Raw genomic sequence first — 21,616 nt, 5'->3', positions numbered from 1 at the left:
ATATATATGTATACATGTATATATATATGAGATTTTAAAATGTTAAAGTTTAGTCATACCCATAAACAATCCTTGAAACGATCGAGTAACTACAGTCCATACATAGTTGATTGTGAATCCAAATAACAATGTTGCTACAGTATAACCAGATCCACAAAAAAGAAGTGCAACTTTTCTTCCAAATTTATCACATACATAGCCCCATAATAAGCTAATAAAGCAAAAATGTATATTAGCTATTGCTAAAGCATATAAAGATTACAAAACTAGAAATATGCAGTAATATATATATATATATATATATATATATATATATATATATATATATATATATATATATATATATATATATATATATATATATATATATATATATATAATTGTTTTTTGATGAGATTAAATGAAAATCATGTATTTATTGCAATCATCAGGTAAAAAATACATTGTTTTTTTTGTTTAAAATATACTCTTAAGAAACATCATGACATTCAAAAACAATTATATATATATATATATATATATAATTGTTTTTGAAATAAGAAACATCATGACATTCAAAAACAATATATTTTAATTAATCAACTTATTTTTTAATTAATCAACTTCTTAAGAAAAGAAAAAAATTATATATATATATATATATATATATATATATACATATATATATAAAAAATTATATATATATATATATATATATATATATATATATATATATATATATATATATATATATATATATATATATATATATATATATATATATATATATATATATATATATATATATGTATATATATATATATATAACAAATTTTCTTTATGTATAAAACAACCTTTAGCATATAATTTGTTTCAAAAAAGTTGTGTTTAAACATTTATTCACACTTTTAATTTTTCTAAGGAAGCATTCTACAAGGGTAGTGTTTAAACATCAATTTACATTTTTAATTTTTACATTAAAGCACAGCTTTTATGTAAAATAGGGTATACAATGGTATAGTTGTGTTTAAACATTCTTTAAAAATTTTTATTTTCACATGAAAGCACTGCACAAGAGTATATAACATACACGAGATGTGTTTGCTTTCAAAGATTTAAGGTGTGTGTAAAGGTTTTTTTTTTTACTTTATCTATATTTTACTTGTTTTAATTCAACGTTAAAATGTTTTACGATTTTGTTCCAAATCGCTTTTGTGCTAGCATTATCTAAATTAATTTTTAGAATTGCTCAACATGTTTATTAGTTAATTATCTTTATTAACTAATTAAAAATATAAACAAAACTTTTTTGATTTTAGCAACCAATATTGAATACTAGAGAGCTATTTCAAACAAGTATTAGCTGGCATAGGTAGTTTATTTTTTGATTGCGCATTTAAAAACTTGACTTTTTTTTACATTGTTCCATTCTGAATTTTTTTCTTTTCTTAAGAAGTTGATTAATTAAAAAAATAAATAATAATCAATAATAATAAAAGATAACTAGTAAAATTAAAAAATAAAAATAAAACCATTTCTAAATCACATATATCAACTTAAATATTAAATATTTCTAAATCAAATATATCAACTTAAATCACATATATCAATGGGTGTCAGTAAAGTTGTTTTTTAAAAAACTTTACTGACACCCGTTAAAAGAAAATTTGGAAAAAAGTTATGATGTTCTACAAACTTTGCGTAATCAGGTGGTTGTTTGGTTGACCAAGATATTGTTATAATGAAAGACACATCTGATTTTGTTCAGATAATAATTAGTAAAAGAAGACTTGAACTTAATAAGACTAGTGTAAGTGTCAATGAATTCTGGAGGAGGATTTTAAAAAATATGTGTTAGAATTTTTCATATTGATTAATAAGAGATATAAGCTTTCAAAAGTCAGCTTCCATTAATTTAATTACAAATTAATTGTTTTAAAAAAAACCGCAAAAATGGAAATTTAATTGACCAGAATATTTTTAAAAATATTCTGAATGTTTATAATAATAGAAACAATGTTTTTATTTTTATTTTGTTTAATAAAATGTTTTTATTTTTATTTTTTCTAAAAAATTGTTTTTATTTTAATTTTGTTTACTGTAAATCATACACGGAGTGTTGCTACATCGACTATCTTATAGCCTGATTCGCAACAAAGTGCTGCTACATCGACTGACAAATAGCCTGACTCGCAACGGAGTGCTGCTATATCAACTGACAAATAGCCTGACTCGCAAGGGAGTGCTGCTACATCGACTGAGGGTTTGGTTGGGGCAGGCAGTCTATCAAGTAATAAAAAAAAAATTCTGGTCTTGCATTTTAATTTTTACTTTTTGTCAACAAAATACGGAAAAACTTTCTGACAACCAGTTAGGAGTTATATATATATATATACATATATATATATATATATATATTTATATATATACATATATATATATATATATATATATATAAATGAATATATATATATATATATATATATATATATATATATATATATATATATATATATATATATATATATATATATATATATATATATATAAACTGGTATATAACAACAACATAATTACGACAATTTTTTTCAATAAATTTTTATTTTATTGTTTTAATTACCAAGTTAGTTGTATTGTAAAAAAGAATTGGAAGTAAATTCTGGAAAACCAAGAACATTTATAATTCTTGATAAATACTTCATAAACTGCATAAAATAAGAGAAGGATTTAAATATTATTGCTTATATCATTTACAGATCAAACTTTGATTTTGAAAAAAATGGAGCAAAGATGAAGGAAATAAAACATAAAATTTTGTTCACATTAGGTATACCTTATTAATATGCATAAACAATTAGATATATAAGTAATATTAGGTGGAATTGTTTTTTAATGTAGAAAAATCTATTATCAAAGTTTATTAGGATAAATAAGGAATTGTTATATATTATAAGAATATATTATATTAAATTAATTCATTTTAAATTTAAAGTTCTGCAAGAGATTAACAACAATATTTATTTGATAACATTATAATCAAAATTTATTTTATGTGTTAATACTTTTTAAGGCTTATTTATCTTGATGTTGATTCAGATGCTGAAGTTTAATATCAAATTGTTTCACCAGAACTTTAATTAATGGTGTAAATATTTTAGATTTAGTTTTAGAGGTTTGGTAAAATTGTAGACCTTGGATAGGAGTTTCGTGAAAATGTTTTCGAGGTTTTTAATATATATGTGGTAATGGTGTAATGGTAAAGCACTCACTTCACAAGCAAGAGGTTCCAAGTTCGATCCCCACCATGTCCCTGGTAGTACCATGCTCAACTTGTTTCTTTGCGCAGTGGCCCTGTTTGCAAAGCCTTGTGCTTCGGAGTTATAGAGTTGAGAGAGGGTTATAACCACAATTAAGTAGCCTCCTCATTTGTAGTGGCCTTCTCGGCCTTGAGGAGGCGAATTAACAAAAAATATATATTTAAAAGTTTAATTTGTCACAAGCTCTTACAGAAACCTTTCAAACAAATTTGCCTTTAACTCGAAAGGATTCAAAATGATTGAACTTTAATACTTCTTTCACAAACATTCAAAGCCAATCTTCTCATGCAGACCTTTTCAAATTAGCAAAACATATGATTTGACTTATAATGAGCCTATTTTAGCTTAATTTAATTTGCAATCCAATATTTTGACATGAAATTCTAGCTGAATGAAATAATGAAAGCTCTAGCTTAAATAATAAAATAAGTATAGTTTTTCCAATAAAACTAAAGAAAAAAAAACGTAACTATTTAAATGGAAGATAAATATAACAGGTTAATAATCAGAAAGAAGAAAAAAAATATTTACCTGCTTCCTATTCTAATTATGGATAATGAGGATGAAACAACTCCAGCATATTTTCCTAATTTATGAAAACCATCTTTACAATATTACAAATGTATTGTTAATGAAAATTCTAATTTATTTTCAATCAATAACACAAAAAAGTCTAATTAAAAAAAAAAAATAACAATAAAAATTAAAAATATCTACTAAATGTGTTCTAATTTATTAAACTACTTTTTGTTTTGAAACTGAACTGAGACATTATTTGGGTGATATTGGGTAAAATTAAGCAATAAAAATTGAAATAAGTAAAAATAAATTGTGAAAAGTCAAACAGAGAGTTTTTACTTGATAATTAAAAGCAGCTAAGCTATATATCATTATTAAAAACTAAACTAGAGTTATTAAAAACTAAACTAGAGTTATTAAAAACTAAACTAGAGTTATTAAAAACTAAACTAGAGTTATTAAAAACTAAACTAGAGTTATTAAAAACTAAACTAGAGTTATTAAAAACTAAACTAGAGTTAGAGTGGAGCATACATAAAATGACAGATTTAGGCTAATAATAAGGTTTAATGTTGATATACAATGGCATAGGCTAGTAGATTGAGTCACTGCTGATGTATAAGTACATGTTTTATTTGTATTTTACATAATTAATGTTATTATAATACCCTTATATAAATGCATTAAAACCTATTATTAGCCACAATTGGCCTTTGCTATCGATACATCACTAATATATATGTGTGGGTGTATATAGTCTTTATAGATGAAACACAGTGTTAAATGTTAAATTTACTTAAGTGATTTTCTACTAATTTATATATACATACATACATACATACATACATACATATATATATATATATATATATATATATATATATATATATATATATATATATATATATATATATATATATATATATATATATATATATATATATATATATATACATATATATATATATATATATATATATATATATATATATATATATATATATATATATATATATATATATATATATATATATATATATATATATATATATCATGAGATATATAAGTAAAAATAGAAATATGTAAAAACAAAAATAATTACAAACCTACATTTACTTCAGTCACATTAAATGTCTAAACATGAAACAAAATGAATAAGTAAAAAAGATTGAAGTACTTAAATTATTTAAAAAACAATTAAAACATTATTATTACATAAATAAAAATATTTCAGTGCATCTTCAGAGCTACTAAGGTTTCACAATATTCAAAATTTTCAAAAACTATCAACAATTTTGGTCATTATTATAAAAATATTCCAAGTATAATACATAACCGTAGTAGAATAGATACCAGCAATCAAAACAATTATTGTCAAAATGATAGAATTAAAAAAAGAAGGTTGGAGGAGAGAGAGAGTTAACAATGTTACTATTCAGTCGCCAAATCAGGTTCAAATCTTTTGACCATTTTTTATGTGCTTCCACTTAGCACCTCTTTACTTTATCACCTTCCTCTTTGTTCTTTATTGTTCTCCTTCTTCCTAAAAATGCACTCTTTTAGATGTAATTTCTAATCGTATTGACCATGCCCTCTCTCTTCACCTCTCTGCCAATACTATTATATCATTGTTGGTGACTTTAATGCTCATCTAAATAGCTAAATAGCTTGGCTCTAATACCACTGATCCTGCTGGCACTAAAGCCTATAACTTCTGCATTTCTCAATCTCTTACAAAGATAGTTAACTTTGTGACTCGTTTTCCTAACAACCCTAATCATTTATCTTCACTCTTTCATTTATATCTTGTCTCTGATCCTAGCGTGTGTTCAGTTTCTCCTTTTTCTCCCTTAGGTGGTTTTGATCATGCAATGATCTCTTTAAATTTTTCATCTTGTACTTCCTTTTTGTACTCACCCTATCATCGCATTACTTATTACTACCATAAAGCTGACTGGGATTCTCTTCGAGATTTTCTTCATGACAATCTTTGGGTTGATATTTTTTCTCTCTTAGCTGATAAATGCACCTCCTACATAACCTCGTAGATTCAGGCAGGAATGAATGCTTTTGTTCTTTCTTGTTAGTTTCAAGTCAAGCCTCATTCTACTCCCTGATTTTCACATTATTGTTTAGCTGCTATATCTAATCGTAATCATTTTTTTTATCTTTTCAGAAGGATAACTCTCTTGAGGACAAACAGCGAATTATTTTTGCAAGAAATCGATGTAAAAATGTGCTATCTGATGCTAAGCTATATTATTCCCAGTTCACTAAATCTTGTATCTTATCTCAAAAGTTAGGCTCTAGAGACATTCCAAAAATCTTTAACAGCGTCAATAACAAGGGTAGGTTTAACATTCCATCTCCCATTTATGGGACTGACTTTATTACCTCTCCTAAGGATAAGGCAGATTTACTTGCAAAGAACTTTTCTTCCAATTCGACTCTTGAATCTAATGGTCAATCTCTTCCTACTATTCTAATTAAACAGGTTAACCCATTGTTAGACATTCAAACCACTCCAGCTTCAGTTGCTAAAGTTGTATCTCAATTAAACTCTTCTACAATCTTACAAAGTTGTTCTCCAGAACTCTCTTCAATTCTCTCTAAACTATTTAGTAAATGCTTGACTGAGTCTTGTTTTCCTGCTTGCTTAAAAATGACATCTGTTATTCCAATTTTCAAAAATTCTGGTGAACATTCTAACCCCTCTAATTTTCATCCAATCAGTCTTCTTTCTGTTATTAGCAAGGTCTTAGAGTCTTTGATCAACAAATTTCTCAGATCGTATCTTGAGTTAAATAACTTACTGTCAGACAATCAATACGGTTTTCAATCCTCTTGCTCTACGGCTGACTTAATTGTGCATTAGATGGAGGTGGAAAAGCTATAGCTATTGCTCTTGACATATCTAAAGCTTTCAACAAAGTTTGGGATGCTGGTCTTCTCCATAAGATTGTTTCATATGGTGTATCTGGAAATGTTTTTGAGATTATTAAATCGTTTCTTTCAAACCGCTTTATTAAAGTCATCCTCAAAGGCCAGCACTCTTCTTCATTTCTAGTAACTTCTGGAATACCTCAGGTTCTATCCTAATTCCTGTTTTGTTTCTTATCTACATTAATGATCTTACCAACAACATTACAACTAAAGTGGTTCTATTGCTTAAAACAGGCCGATCTTGAATCTGGTCTCACTTCTGTAATAAATTGGGGCTTGCAGAGGTTTGCACATTTTAACTCCAACAAAACTCAGATATTTACTGAAAACAATTACCGTAATACTGTTGACATTCCTATATTTATGAATTGCAATCCCTCTCACTGAGTGCTCTTACTTACATCTTCTTGGATTATTGTTTACTACTGACCTTTCATAGAAATCATATATACAATCGAAAGCTAAATTAGCATCCGCTAAGGTTGCTTCTATTTATTGTGCTTGCCATTTTCTTACTACTGATTCCATTCTCTACCTCTACAAAACTCTTATTCGTCTCTGTATAGAACACTGTTGTCATATTTGGCCTGGTTCTTCAAATAATGCTCTTTCTCTTCTAGACAAGGTTCGAAAATGTATTGTAAACATAGTTGGACCTGCTCTATCTGCTCTTTCTCTTTTCTACATATACTATCATGGACCAGAGCTTGCTTGGAATCCTAGGTCTCTTGCTTCTAAAGCAAGCGCTCTAATCACTGCGCTATGATTGCTGTATAATATTTTATTAACTAAACTTATTATTTTTAGCTTGTAATTAACCATAATTTAAAATATGACAAAGAACAAGTGAAGCAAGGTAATTCTGCTATTAATTACTTTTAAAAAATATTTAAAAATTACGTTAAAAAATAAAAAATCTAAAAATTCAGTAATAATGAGAATTTAAGTTATGGAATCTTTACAACTCTTAATGTAAAATCATTAACGAACATGAACAAAAGAACATTAACAACGTTCATTAAAATATTTTGAATGCCAATTTTTAAAAGAAAAAGATTGTTAAGAATATTAGGTTAAATATTCACTGTTTTTCAACTTATAGGATTTTATGAAAGCGATAAATAAGATTTAATAAGTGATGAATAGACTTTGTGCTTATGAAAGACTTTTCGAATATTGACTCAGTAAGAAAAACCTATTTCTAATTTTCTTTTTATAAAAAGCTACTTCTTATATTGGTCACAACTCTCTCTCAACTCTTTAACTCCAAAATACTTTTCAACTTTTACGCACAAGGTCGTTGCACGGAGAAACAGGTTAATATACATAAAAGATGTAATGTATTTTATAATTATTTTATAACTATAATATATTTATTATTCTTTATAAATTGAAAAAAAGTTTATAGCTTTCGAATTTAACTGAAAGTTAAATTAAATTTTGTAATTCTTACCAAATTTAACTAAAGGCCAAATTTCTATTTCAACTTTGGCACCAAAGCCGAAGTCAACTTCACCTTTCAGTAAACTTCCAAACTTTAACGAATATATACCAGTCATTTAATAGTGGTTGTGTTAATGTCCACTGCTATTTATTGTTTATTTTATGAATATACAATTTAAGAAAGTTCCTCTTAACATATATTTAAAAAAATATAAAGCCAATAGAAAGATTAAAAGAACTTTTCCAAATATTTTTCCAATATATATTTTCTTAGAGTTAATAACTTAAAAATGCTTGTAAATGTGTACATAAATATTTTAACTTTGATAGTAGACTAGCGGTAGAGCACTCAGCACATAATTAGAGGTTTGAGGTTCAAATACTCCTATGCTTCCACCATGCTCAGTTTGTTTCTCCGCACATTGGTTTTGTTTAATAAGGTTTGTGCTATAAATATTAGGGTAAGGAGAGAATTGCAGATAAAATACAAAAAAAATTAAAAGAAATAAAACATGTGACCTCTTTCAGTGTAGTCTCCCTCTGGAACTTTGGGGAGGTGAATTTAATAATAAAAAAAAGTCTCATTAAATCTTTCTATATCTATGAGAAAATGCATTAAAAATTTATATACACTGTAAATGCATCAAAACCTTCAGTTACTAGCCACAAAAAGCCACATACTAGCCACTGTAAGAATCCAACCTTAGACTTAAAGTAAACACATGCAAATTCATCTCCAAATTTTTACTCATACGAGGTTTAAACTTAAGCGAATTGCTAGTAAACAAAACATTACTAAAAAGACTACTGCTAATACAATTTTTATTAACTGCTTTATTTATTTTGTTTTAAAAATTCCATAATTTTGCATAACTTTACCCTTAAAATTCTGCATACCATATAACGACAAAATATTTTATTTCATAAAATAATAGCACAATCAAATATAAAAAGATTTCTTTTCTTATACTTCATTTGTTTATTTAGGTATTAATTTTAGATAAATGCAAGAATAAGAAGAAAAAATGATAAAATGCTTACAATGAGTTATAACCTTAACATCATTTTAATTATTTTTTTTTTACATTAAGATTTGTTGTCATCAATGCAAAATTTAATATATAATATAACACAAAAAAAAAAGCTAATCAAAGAATAAAGCTAAGAAAAAAGTTTAAACACATCAAGTAAGGTCATCAACAATCATGAATTGACAATAGAACAATCCAAGAACCAACACTTAAGTTACATTCAAGTTGAAAATCTTGAAAATATTTAAAATGTTAAAACAAATCGATTCAAATAGGAAAGAAATATTACAACAAAGCGAGAGAAAAAATTTACTACGTAAAGAATGAAAGACAAAAAGAAAGAAAAATATAACATAAAAACATTTCATATTGTAAATAATAACTTTCATGTTTACAATTGCTATGAATAATTTTTTATAATATAGATTATCAATAAAAGTAAAAATTTGATAAAGCATATTAACTAAACATATATCCATAATATTTAAATAGGAATATGTTTTTAACAATGAAACCAGTATGTTAGAAACATTAGAAATAAAAAAAAGCTTGAATATTTTTGTATATATAATATATATATATATATATATATATATATATATATATATATATATATATATATATATATATATATACACATATACATATAACTAATATATATGTATATACATATATATATATATATATATATATATATATATATATATATACACATATACATATAACTAATATATATGTATATACATATATATATAACTAATATATATATATATATATATATATATATACATATATACACATATATATATATATATGTAAATATATATTTATATATACATATACATAACTAATATATATATATATATATATATATATATATATATATATATATATATATACACATATACATATATATATACACATATATCCAGTAGCGTATACTGATTATATATATATAATCAGTGGCGTAGCTAGAGTTTCTGGCACCCAGGACAATGCTGAAATTGGCACCCCCCTGAAGCAGACATGCGAACTAAAAAAAAACACTTTATGTTTTCAAGTATATGACAACTTTAATTAAAAAAATGCAAATGCTAATCATAATGCAAACTCAATTTAACTCATGTTTCCAATTACGTATACATTAGGGTTTATGTGAATTAGTCATTGAAAGTGACAGATGGTCAATCAGATCCAATAATCAATAACTATTTATAAATTATAATTTGATCTTTCTAGCTTTAACTGCAGCAAATTAGTTTATTATGTTGTCAAAGTCTGTTGATTCTAGAGTTTCTCTTTCGACACTAAGGATTGATAATCAACAAGCGTTGTTGCCCCATTAAAGCTTGTAGATATTAAAGAATAAGCTTCAACTTGCTGAAGGAACGTTTGCAATTGGCTATTAACACTGCAATTGTGAGCAAGATTTGTAATGCAACGCATAAGTTTGGAAAAACGTCATGATAAAATAAATGAAAGTAAATCCGGTAGAGTTGTTGGTATTGGGCCCCCACGTGATATAAGCAGCATCTGACAGTTTGCGACTTCAGTAAATAATTCTGCTCCACTGATATTTGTACTGTAAAAGTTTCCCAGATCCAAACAATGTTGCTGCAAACTTTCTTGATTTTCATCACCATCTCTTTTTAGCAATATTCTCACATTAAGCAAGAATCCAAATTTTTCATTGAGATCATTTAATCATCTAAAGCGAGTTGTTAGTACTTGTTGGAAACGATCCAATATAATATTTAAAACTCTACTAACTTCATTTTCAGCAGAGAGGCCACTATCTCCAGCCCTTTAACCTGGTATTATTTGCTGCCGCCTGACTCTCCTCTCAATTTCAATTCCCCATTCCATACATCTGCCCTTGCTATACTCAATAGCATTTTGGTCCAAATGATCACAAAGTTCTTTGAGATAATATTCCAACATTTCCATATCAGATGCTGCATCTTTTAAGTTCATTGTGGGATCTTGTAGTCGTTTTTGAACGCGGTCTACTTTCTCAAGAATTTTGTACCAGAAATGAAGTAAAACAATGAAATTAAATTTCAGAATATTTTAAAGTAAAGTTCCAGCTTCATTTCTTGTGTCCATTGTCTGGCTTATGTCATCTGAAAGACTTTCAAAAAGTTCAACCAAACCAGTGACTCCTTCAGAAACTGCTTTTACAGCTTCTGCTTTTGCACTCCATCTGGTTTCTGCTTCTCGTTTAACAGTGATCTTAACAGCATTTTTCAATTGCTCCCATCGCAGAGTCAAACAATAAAAAAACCAAATGCTTTCAACTGTTCCAAAAAATGTTATGACTATAGGATCTACTTTAGCAGCATGAACTCCAACCAAGTTTAAACTATGGTTAACACAATTCACAAACAATGCTCAAGGATTTCGGTCACATATTCGTTGTTGAAGCCCAGAGATATGTCCTGTCATCACAGCAGCGTTGTTGTGACATTGGGATCTACAATCTGCCAGTGGTAGGTTGTCCAATTCAAGTTTCTCAGTAGTAACAGTTTCAAGAGTTGCTGCATCTTTGGCATGGATTTTAATGTATCCAAGAAATGAGTCTCTGATCACAACATTCTTGGTAACAAAATCAATGTCCACAAATTTTATTACTTCGGATAACTGCTCTCAATGTCCCAGATCAGGAGTCGAATCAAGTAAGATGCAAAAATACTTACTTCTTTTGATACTGGTGAGGAGCTTATCTCTAACAGTACAGGCAAGTAGGTTGATGAAATCATTTTGAATGTCTAGAGACAGATAAGAGACGTACCCTGGATTTTCTTTAGCATGCTGTAGATGGTTTGCAGTGAGAATATCATACTCAGCAAGGAGTGTCAAAAGGGCAATAAAGTTTCCAATATTGGCTTCTTCATCAACAATACTAAGTTTTTCTCTATGACCACTTAAAGCCATGTTCTGAGAAGCAAGAACTTTAATACAAGAAAGAATTCTTTTTAAGATATTTTGCCAGTGTTACTTTTTAGATTCAATTTGGGCTTCGAGTTCTGAATCTATTCCTTTTCCATAAATTATTCTTCATTTAGCTTCTTTCCATATAGTAAATGATTTGCGGTGACAGGGACTGTTCTCGTAATCTTTTAATTGTTTTGTGTGTCTCCAGTTAGTGAATCCACCAGCTGATTTAAAGGAAGATTGTGAATTTGAGCTGGAAGTTGGAAATAGTAAACAACAGAAACAATAAGCTGCTTCGTTAACTGGTGAATATAACAACCACGAATGACCCACTTCATCACCATTAGCAAGTCATGTTTGAACCACGTCAAGTTCATTGAATGTCCTCCTGAGTTTGCAACAAAAGGTCCATTCTTGTTTTGAAATAAATCAGATCCCTGAGCTATGATCTCAGTTCTAAGACTTTGCGACATGATAGGTTGCTGTGTTATTTGGCCAAACTTTAAAAAATCAACATCAAGAAATGACAATACAGCAGGAATAGGAAGATCTTCAACCATTTCCTCATTTTTACCATGACTGTAATTATTAGGATCCGGATCCCGGGTATCATTACCTCCTTGGTCCATTGAGTCTTCTTCATTCTCGGCAAACAATCGATAATTGCTTTAATCTCTGCTGTCATCTTCAGATTTTGATTCACTTTCTGCATCACCTGTTTTTGCTTTCTTTGAATATAGAAACTTGCTCATTAATTCTTTGGACTTTAATGCCTTTTTCTCATCATTTTTCTATTTTTTTTTGACGCTGAGCCCCACTTAGTTTGTGTTTTGGCATGCCTGAATTCAAAAAATAACATTGTGATGATTAGGATTAGTTTCTCTACTTAAATATTATAAAATTTGCAGTTTTTAAATTAATTTGTAGATTTTAAAGCTGTTGTAAATTAAAGGTTGAATTCTCGGAGTCGAAATTGTTTACATTTATCTTTACATTAACAGTCTTAACTGCTTTAAACAATACATATATTCTATGTATAGAAGATGCGTTCGACTCCAAGAATTCCGCCTTTAATCTTTTAGTCACGTTTAATGTTTGTATGTGAATGATAATGCTGTACAATGATTTAAGTGTTGTAATTTTGTCATTTTAAAATATGTAAACTCTCACAACTGTATAACTCAGTTTTAGTATGATATTAACACTTACCTTTCGCATTGATAATTTTAGTTTAGCTGAAATATTTAGATTTCATATTGATTTATATTGAAACATTTGTATTAAAAACTCATTATTCTCGCCATAATTTTAGGTTGAGTTTGTTTTAATAATACGTATGTATGTAATGCTAGCTTGAACGTGTTTGAGTTCGAACGTTTGAAATTTAAACCAAAAGCTTTTTTCTCTTAATAGTTCGAACTTTCAGAAAAAATGCCTTTACGGTCATTTTATTAAATACAGCTTAAATATAAATAAAAATTAAGGTTTTAAAATTTGTTACACCTTTTTAAAAACAATGTTCTTTCCTTTTTGATTAATTTGTAGCTATTTAAATTTTAAAAAAACAGTGTTTGACCACTCTAAAAATACAAACAGAATAACGTCACATGAAAAACCATTGCAATTCAGAATGTTTTTTTCCCGTTCAGTTTTTTTCCCGTTAAAAATGAAATGAACAAAACCGTTTAACAACAATTTATTTACATTTTGAAAAAATAAAAAGTAAAAATTAAACATGGCCACTTTCAAAGACGTCAGTAAATTTAGAAGATCTGAGGATTGGGATTATTTCAAATTTTCTTGGGGTTGCTTGTTATTGGTGGTTCAGGTTCTGGCTGACTGGCTCTTGTTCTTGAACTTGCTCTTTAATTCAGCTGTGTTACTGTTAGTCACTGAGCAGTTGTTGGCTCTGGAACTGAGTTATGAACTCATTTTTTTTTTTTTTTTACCTTTTTGGCGCCTCCCCACTCCCGAGTGATGCCTGGGGCGACTCACCCACCCGGCTACATCTCTGATATAAATGCTTGAAAACTTTAAGTAAAACTATGAAAATCAGCATATAATAAGATTATTATGTGCTTAATACACACAAATGATTTTTTTTTTACCATACCAAATGATTTTTTTTTTACCATGCTGTTTAAAGTCAATACGACCATCACGCTACTTAATTTTTGAAAAAATTTGAAGACTTTAATGCTGTAACTTTTACATACTAAATTATGTGACAGTATTTCACATTTCTGGAAAGTTTCAATTTTTGTCATTTTTGTTTTCAATTTGTTTATAATTACTTAAAGAGTGTCAAATGTTACAACCGCCACTCTCGCGAAATTGCCCATATATATATATATATATATATATATATATATATATATATATATATATATATATATATATATATATATATATATATATATATATATATATATATATATATATATGTATATATGTATATATATATATATATATATATATATATATATATGTATATATATATATATATGTATATATATATATATGTATATATATATATATATATATATATATATATGTATATATATACATATACATATTATTGGGATATATATATATATATATATATATATATATATATATGAATATAGATATATATATATATGAATATAGATATATATATATGAATATAGATATATATATATGAATATAGATATATAAATATATAAATTATATATAGATATATAAATTAAATATATATATATATATATAAATATATATATATATATATATATATTTATATATATATATATATATATATATATATATATTATTGGAATAAATATATATATATGAATATATATACATATATATAAATATATGAATATATATATATAGATATATATATATATATATATATATATATACATATATATATATATATATATATATATAATTCGGATATATATATATGAATATAGATATATATATATATATATATATATATATATATATATATATATATATATATATTTTTATATATATATATATATATCTATGAATATATATATATATATATATATATATTTATATATATATTATATATTATATATATATATACATACATATATATATATATATATGTATATATATGTATATATATATACATATATATATTATTGGGATATATATATATAAATATATATATATATATATACATATATATATATATATATATATATATATATATATATATATATATATATATATATATATATATATATATATATATATATATATATATATAGATAGATAGATAGATAGATAGATAGATAGATAGATAGATAGATAGATAGATAGATAGATACAGATATATATATTTAGATATATATGTATTTAAATATAAATATTAGGGTGGAGCGATTTTCATAGCAAAAAAAAAAGAGTTTAAAAACCAATATTACTGAGACACGAATCAATGTCTATTAATTATAAGATAAAAGTAAAAAAATATTTTTTGATTTTGATGAGATCTTGAGGGTCCGCTTTGGAATTTAAATTCTTGACAGGTCCTAATATTTTTGAATTTTTTTATTTCTAAACCATATCAACCTTGGACTCAAAAAAAGCAGAAAAAAATGCTTGTTTCATAAATAATAATTTTATTAAAAAAATTTTTTAGTGAAAAAAATACTTGCAAAAATATACCTTAAAACACCCGTTTTGTTGAGGACAGGGGTTTTTAATGAAAAAAACAACTCTACTTTTTTAATCTTAATTTTTTAATAAAAACAAATATTATTTTCAAAATCAGCATATTATTTTGCTTCTTTTAAGTATCAAGTTGATATAGTTTAGAAAGAAAAAATTTAAACAATATTAGGACCCATCAAAAATTTAGAATCCAAAGAGGAAACTCAAGAACTCGTCTAAACTAAAAAAAAAAGAGTAAGGTTCTTTTTTCAACAAAAGATATTGATTTGCTGCTCAGGCAAATCAATTTTCAAAAATTTTCAAAATCGTTCCACCCTAATATATATATATATATATATATATATATATATATATATATATATATATAAACATATATATATATAAATATATATATATATATATATATATATACAACCCTTAGATGTTGTCCGAAAGTTTTTTCGATATTTTGTTGACAAAAAGTAAAAAATAAAATGCAAGACCAGAATTTTTTTTTTTTTAATAATGATAGACTGCCTGCCCCAACCAAACCCTTAGTCGATGTAGCAGCACTCCCTTGCGGGTCAGGCTATTTGTCAGTCGATAAAGCAGCACTCCCTTGCGAGTCAGGCTATTTGTCAGTCGATGCAGCAGCACTCCCTTGCGAGTCAGGCTATTTGTCAGTCGATGTAGCAGCACTCCCTTGCGAGTCAGGCTATAAGATAGTCGATGTAGCAACACTCCGCGCATGATTTACAGTAAAAAAAATAAAAATAAAAACATTTTATTAAAAAAAATAAAAATAAAAACATTTTATTAAAAAAAATAAAAAAAAAACATTGTTTATATTGTTAAAAACATTCACAATGTTTTTAAAACATTCTGGTCAATTAAATTTGCGTTTTTGTGGTTTTTTTAAAAAACGATTAATTTGTAATTAAATTAATGGTTTTTACTTTCGTCCAACACGGAAATGTTGGACGAAAGTTAAAAGTAATTAAAAGTGACGTATATGTTGGCGTAAGAATCACTTTTTTCCTTCCGCTCTTCCCAAAGCCAACAAACTATAGATCTATATATATATATATGTTTATATATATATATATATATATATATATATATATATATATATATAATATATATATATATATATTAATTTAATTACAAATAAATCCTTTTTTAAAAAAACCAAGGGAGTGCTGCTACATCGACTGACAAATAGCCTGACTCGCAAGGGAGTGCTGCTACATATTCTATCTTTTAGCCTGACCCTCAAGGGAGTGTTGCTACATCGACTGAGGGTTTGGTTGGGGCAGGCAGTCTCTCAATTAATAAAAAAAAAAAATTCCGGTCTTGCATTTTAATTTTTACTTTTTGTCACAAAATATGGAAAAAACATCCAGACAACATCTACTGGTTGTATATATATATATATATATATATATATATATATATATATATATATATATATATATATATATATATATATATATATATATATATATATATATATATATATATATATATATATATATATATATATATATATATATATATATATATATATATATATATATATATATATATATAGATAGATAGATAGATAGATAGATAGATAGATAGATAGATAGATAGACAGATAGATAGATAGATAGATAGATAGATATAGATATATATATAGATAGATATATATATTGATATATATATTTAGATATATATATTTTTAGATATATATATATTTAGATATATATATATCTATTAGATATATATATATATAGAGATATTGATAGAGATATATATAAAGTGATATATATATATATATATATATATATATATATATATATATATATATATATATATATATATATATATATATATATATATATATATATATATATATATATATATAGAGAGAGAGAGAGAGAGAGAGAGAGAGAGAGAGAGAGAGAGAGAGAGAGAGATCTATAGTTTGTTGGCTATGGGAAGAGCGGAAGGAAAAAAGTGATTCTTACGCTAACACATTTTAATTACTAAGCTAAACACTAACACATTTTAATTACTACGCTAAACACATTTTAATTACGTCACTTTTAATTACTTTTGACTTTCGTCCAACATTTTCGTGTTGGACGAAAGTCAAAACCATTAATTTAATTACAAATTAATTGTTATATAAAAAAACCACAAAAACGCAAATTTAATTGACCAGAATGTTTTTAAAAACATTCTGAATGTTTTTAAAACATTCTGAATGTTTTTAACAATATAAACAATGTTTTTATTTTTATTTTTTTTAATAAAATGTTTTTATTTTTGTTTTTTTTAATAGAATGTTTTTATTTTTATTTTTTTTACTGTAAATCATGCGCGGAGTGTTGCTACATCGACTATCTTATAGCCTGACTCGCAAGGGAGTGCTGCTACATCGACTGACAAATAGCCTGACTCACAAGGGAGTGCTGCTACATCGACTGACAAATAGCCTGACTCGCTAGGGAGTGCTGCTACATCGACTGACAAATAGCCTGACCCGCAAGGGAGTGCTGCTACATTGACTGAGGGTTTGTTGGGGCAGACAGTCTATCATTATTAAAAAAAAAAACTCCGGTCTTGCTTTTTAATTTTTACTTTTGTCAACAAAATATGGAAAAAACTTTCGGACAACATCTAAGGGTTCTATATATATATATATATATATATATATATATATATATATATATATATATATATATATATATATATATATATATATATATATATATATATATATATATATATATATATATATATATATATATATATATATGAATAGATATATAGATATATATATGAATAGATATATAGATATATATATGAATAGATATATAGATATATATTATATATATATATATACATAATATATGTATATATATATATGAATATAGATATATAGATATATTATATATATATACAGTGTGGGATCAAGGGGAGCTAGGGGGGGGCTATAGCCCCGGGCCTCACAATTTTAGGGGCCCAAACTCAAAGTAAAAAATTTTCATGAACTCTGAAAATTGTATCTTTTATAAACTTAAAAGAGCAAAAGTTAAATTTACTAAATTGTCTGAAAACAAAAGCACAAAAATAAAATAACTGTCAACAAAAACGCTGCATATATATTTTTTCCGGTCTTTGACAACGAAGGAGCGCAACTACTTCTACAAAAAAAAAAAACTACAAGATTGGTAGCAGCGCCTTATAGCAATAATTGAATGTAACATTTTTACAAATTGCTACAAAAACAATTCCCTTCGGAAAATTATTAATAACTTGAATAATTATATTGTTATCGAAAATGCATTAACAATTGCAATTCTATAATTCTTTTGTACTTCCGCACAAAAGAGTTCTTGTGTGAATGCATTTAATAGCTGAAGCGCTAAATTCGTAAAAGAGAAAAAAAGAGCAGTTTAACACTTTTCAGCTTATACAGTTATAATTAAAATGCTAAGAAAATATGAAAGTGGAGCTTCTGAAAGAAGATTGAAGAAAGAGAGAGAGGAAATGGTAGCTAAACTTCCAAAAATGACAAATTTTTTTTCATCAAACCAAACTAATATGCGATTTCCACAAACTGTAGATAATAATAAAAACAATGAAAGAAAAGATGAAAACAATAACACGGAAAATGAGGTACCCTGCAAAGGTCCTTCAAATGAAATTCAAGAAAATAAAAAGTGTTGAATCTACAACGCATAATAATGAGTTTGACTCAGGTACTCCAATTCTTATTATCTTTAATGACACCTCTAACATCTGCTAAACAAACAATTTACTTTTCAGGCAGTTAATATTTTTATTCTATAAATAGTCACTTATTATTTTTTTATTAGAATTATTTAGCCTGATTTTTTTTCCTAGATACCATTATACGCGAAGACCCTGCTTTATGGCATTACTATTAAAGGAAAATGAATGTATAAAGTATTTAAACAAGGGATATGCTTTTTTTCAAAACAAAGACTCTAATTTCAAATCTTCAAAGTGGATGTTCAAAAACCAGTAGAGATATTATTCGGTTAAATATTTTCAAAAAGTGATGAACAATGGCGACAAATGTGACCGAAAATGGTTAATATTTTCTGAATCCACTGGATGTGCATTTTGTTATGTTTGCAAGTTGTTTTCAACAACTTGCAAACATAACAAAACAGCAAGGAACTTATTCAATGTATGATGAAGTGGATAGAATTCATAAAACAAAATACTCATGTCAATAAATATATGGTAAGAATTAAAAGGGAATTTAATTATTGGTCTGCAATCTTAAATAGAGTAGTAGCGGTTATTCGTTTTTTAGCCAGAAGAGATTTAGCATTTTGAGGCCGTAATGAAGTCATAGGATCGTCAAATAACTGAAATTATTTAGGCATGTTAGAAATGTTGACTCAATTTGATCCAGTTTTAAAGCAACACATTGACACTTCTACAAATAAAGGCAAAGGTAATGTAAATTGTTTGTCTAAAACTATTTGTGAAGAGCTAAATGATATTATGTCTCAAAAGGTTTTAACGCACATTATTACCAAAATAAAAAAAGGAAAATACTGGGGAATTATCGTAGATTCGACTCCTGATATTTCTCACGTGGATCAACTTTTTGTGATATTTCGTTATTATCTAAATGGCCACGTGTATGAACGATTTTTTTGTTTTCTACACATCAAAAGCCACGACAGTAAATCTTTGATTACTGACATTTTAGATCTACTGGAAAGATATGATATTGATATAACCAATTGTCGGGGACAGGCATACGATATTGCAAGCAATATGTCTGGTAAATATTCTGGATTACAGGAACGTTTAAAAGAGCGGAGTGAATAAGCTTTTTAAATCCCCTGTGCTGGACATTCTTTAAATTTAGTAGGGCAGTGCAGTGTCAGTGAGTGCATCAATTTTATCAACTATTTTGGCCTTCTCCAGAGTTTGTATTCATTTTTTGTAGCTTCATCACATAAATGGGATTTATTGAAAGGAAATCATGCTACACTCAAGCGCCATTCAGATACATGATGGTCATGTAGGTCAGATGCTTCAAAAAGTTTAGTAGAAAATTTTGATGGGATTCATGCAGCGCTATGTCATTTAGCTGAGGATACAGAAGAAAAATCTGATACTCGTCATGAAGCTTTGTGTTTATTAAATAAGATCACTAAGCTAGAGTTTGCATTCATGGCTGTACTTTGGCATCACATACTTAAGAGGTTTAATGCAGTTAGCAAATTTCTTCAAAAAATTGAATTAGATTTGCATACAGCAAGCAGTATGTTACTTTCACTAATTGACTTTGTAAAAAACTTACGAAACGACTTAACGAGATTTGAGAATGAATCAAAATAACTTAGCTCGTTTTTGAAAAAGACTATTCGGATAAGAACAAAAAAAAGGTAATTAAAAAATTGAGCAACGGAGAAAAAAAAGTTGATTCTTTAAGCGTATCCGACAAGTTTCGATTGAATACATTTTTTGTCATTATTGACAAACTTGCGACACAATTAACTATAAGAAGTGATAGTTACAATCACGTAAACAAGTTATTTGGATTTCTATTGAAGCTGTTAACTATTAGTACCATGGAATTGCAAGTTAACATGAAAAAAATTGTAGAAGAGTACTCAAATGATTTAGAAGATAGTTTCATGATTGAAACAGAACAATTTGTAACATTATTAAAGTTGCAGCCTCCGGGTTTTTTTTCGCATAAAAAAGATAAATCTGAGACTGAAAACACATTGATTTCTC

General features: G+C 26.4%; 1 protein-coding gene across 2 annotated transcripts in view; it reads right to left on the bottom strand.

The window, feature by feature from the left end:
- The window catches only part of LOC105845772 (uncharacterized), a 104,479-nt gene that overhangs the window by 58,947 nt on the left and 23,916 nt on the right, over positions 1–21,616 (bottom strand). For both annotated transcript variants that reach the window (XM_065807292.1, XM_065807293.1), the window contains exons 3-5: positions 4,922–4,949; positions 3,828–3,882; positions 60–211 (exon numbers count right to left, since the gene is read on the bottom strand). In XM_065807292.1, coding sequence (XP_065663364.1) covers positions 60–211; positions 3,828–3,882; positions 4,922–4,949 — 235 coding nt within the window. The remainder of the gene's footprint in view (positions 1–59; positions 212–3,827; positions 3,883–4,921; positions 4,950–21,616) is intronic.

This window comes from Hydra vulgaris, chromosome 10, assembly GCF_038396675.1.
Source record: "Hydra vulgaris chromosome 10, alternate assembly HydraT2T_AEP".
Classification (NCBI taxonomy): Eukaryota; Metazoa; Cnidaria; class Hydrozoa; order Anthoathecata; family Hydridae; genus Hydra; species Hydra vulgaris.
This window is presented reverse-complemented; position numbering and strand designations above follow the sequence as displayed.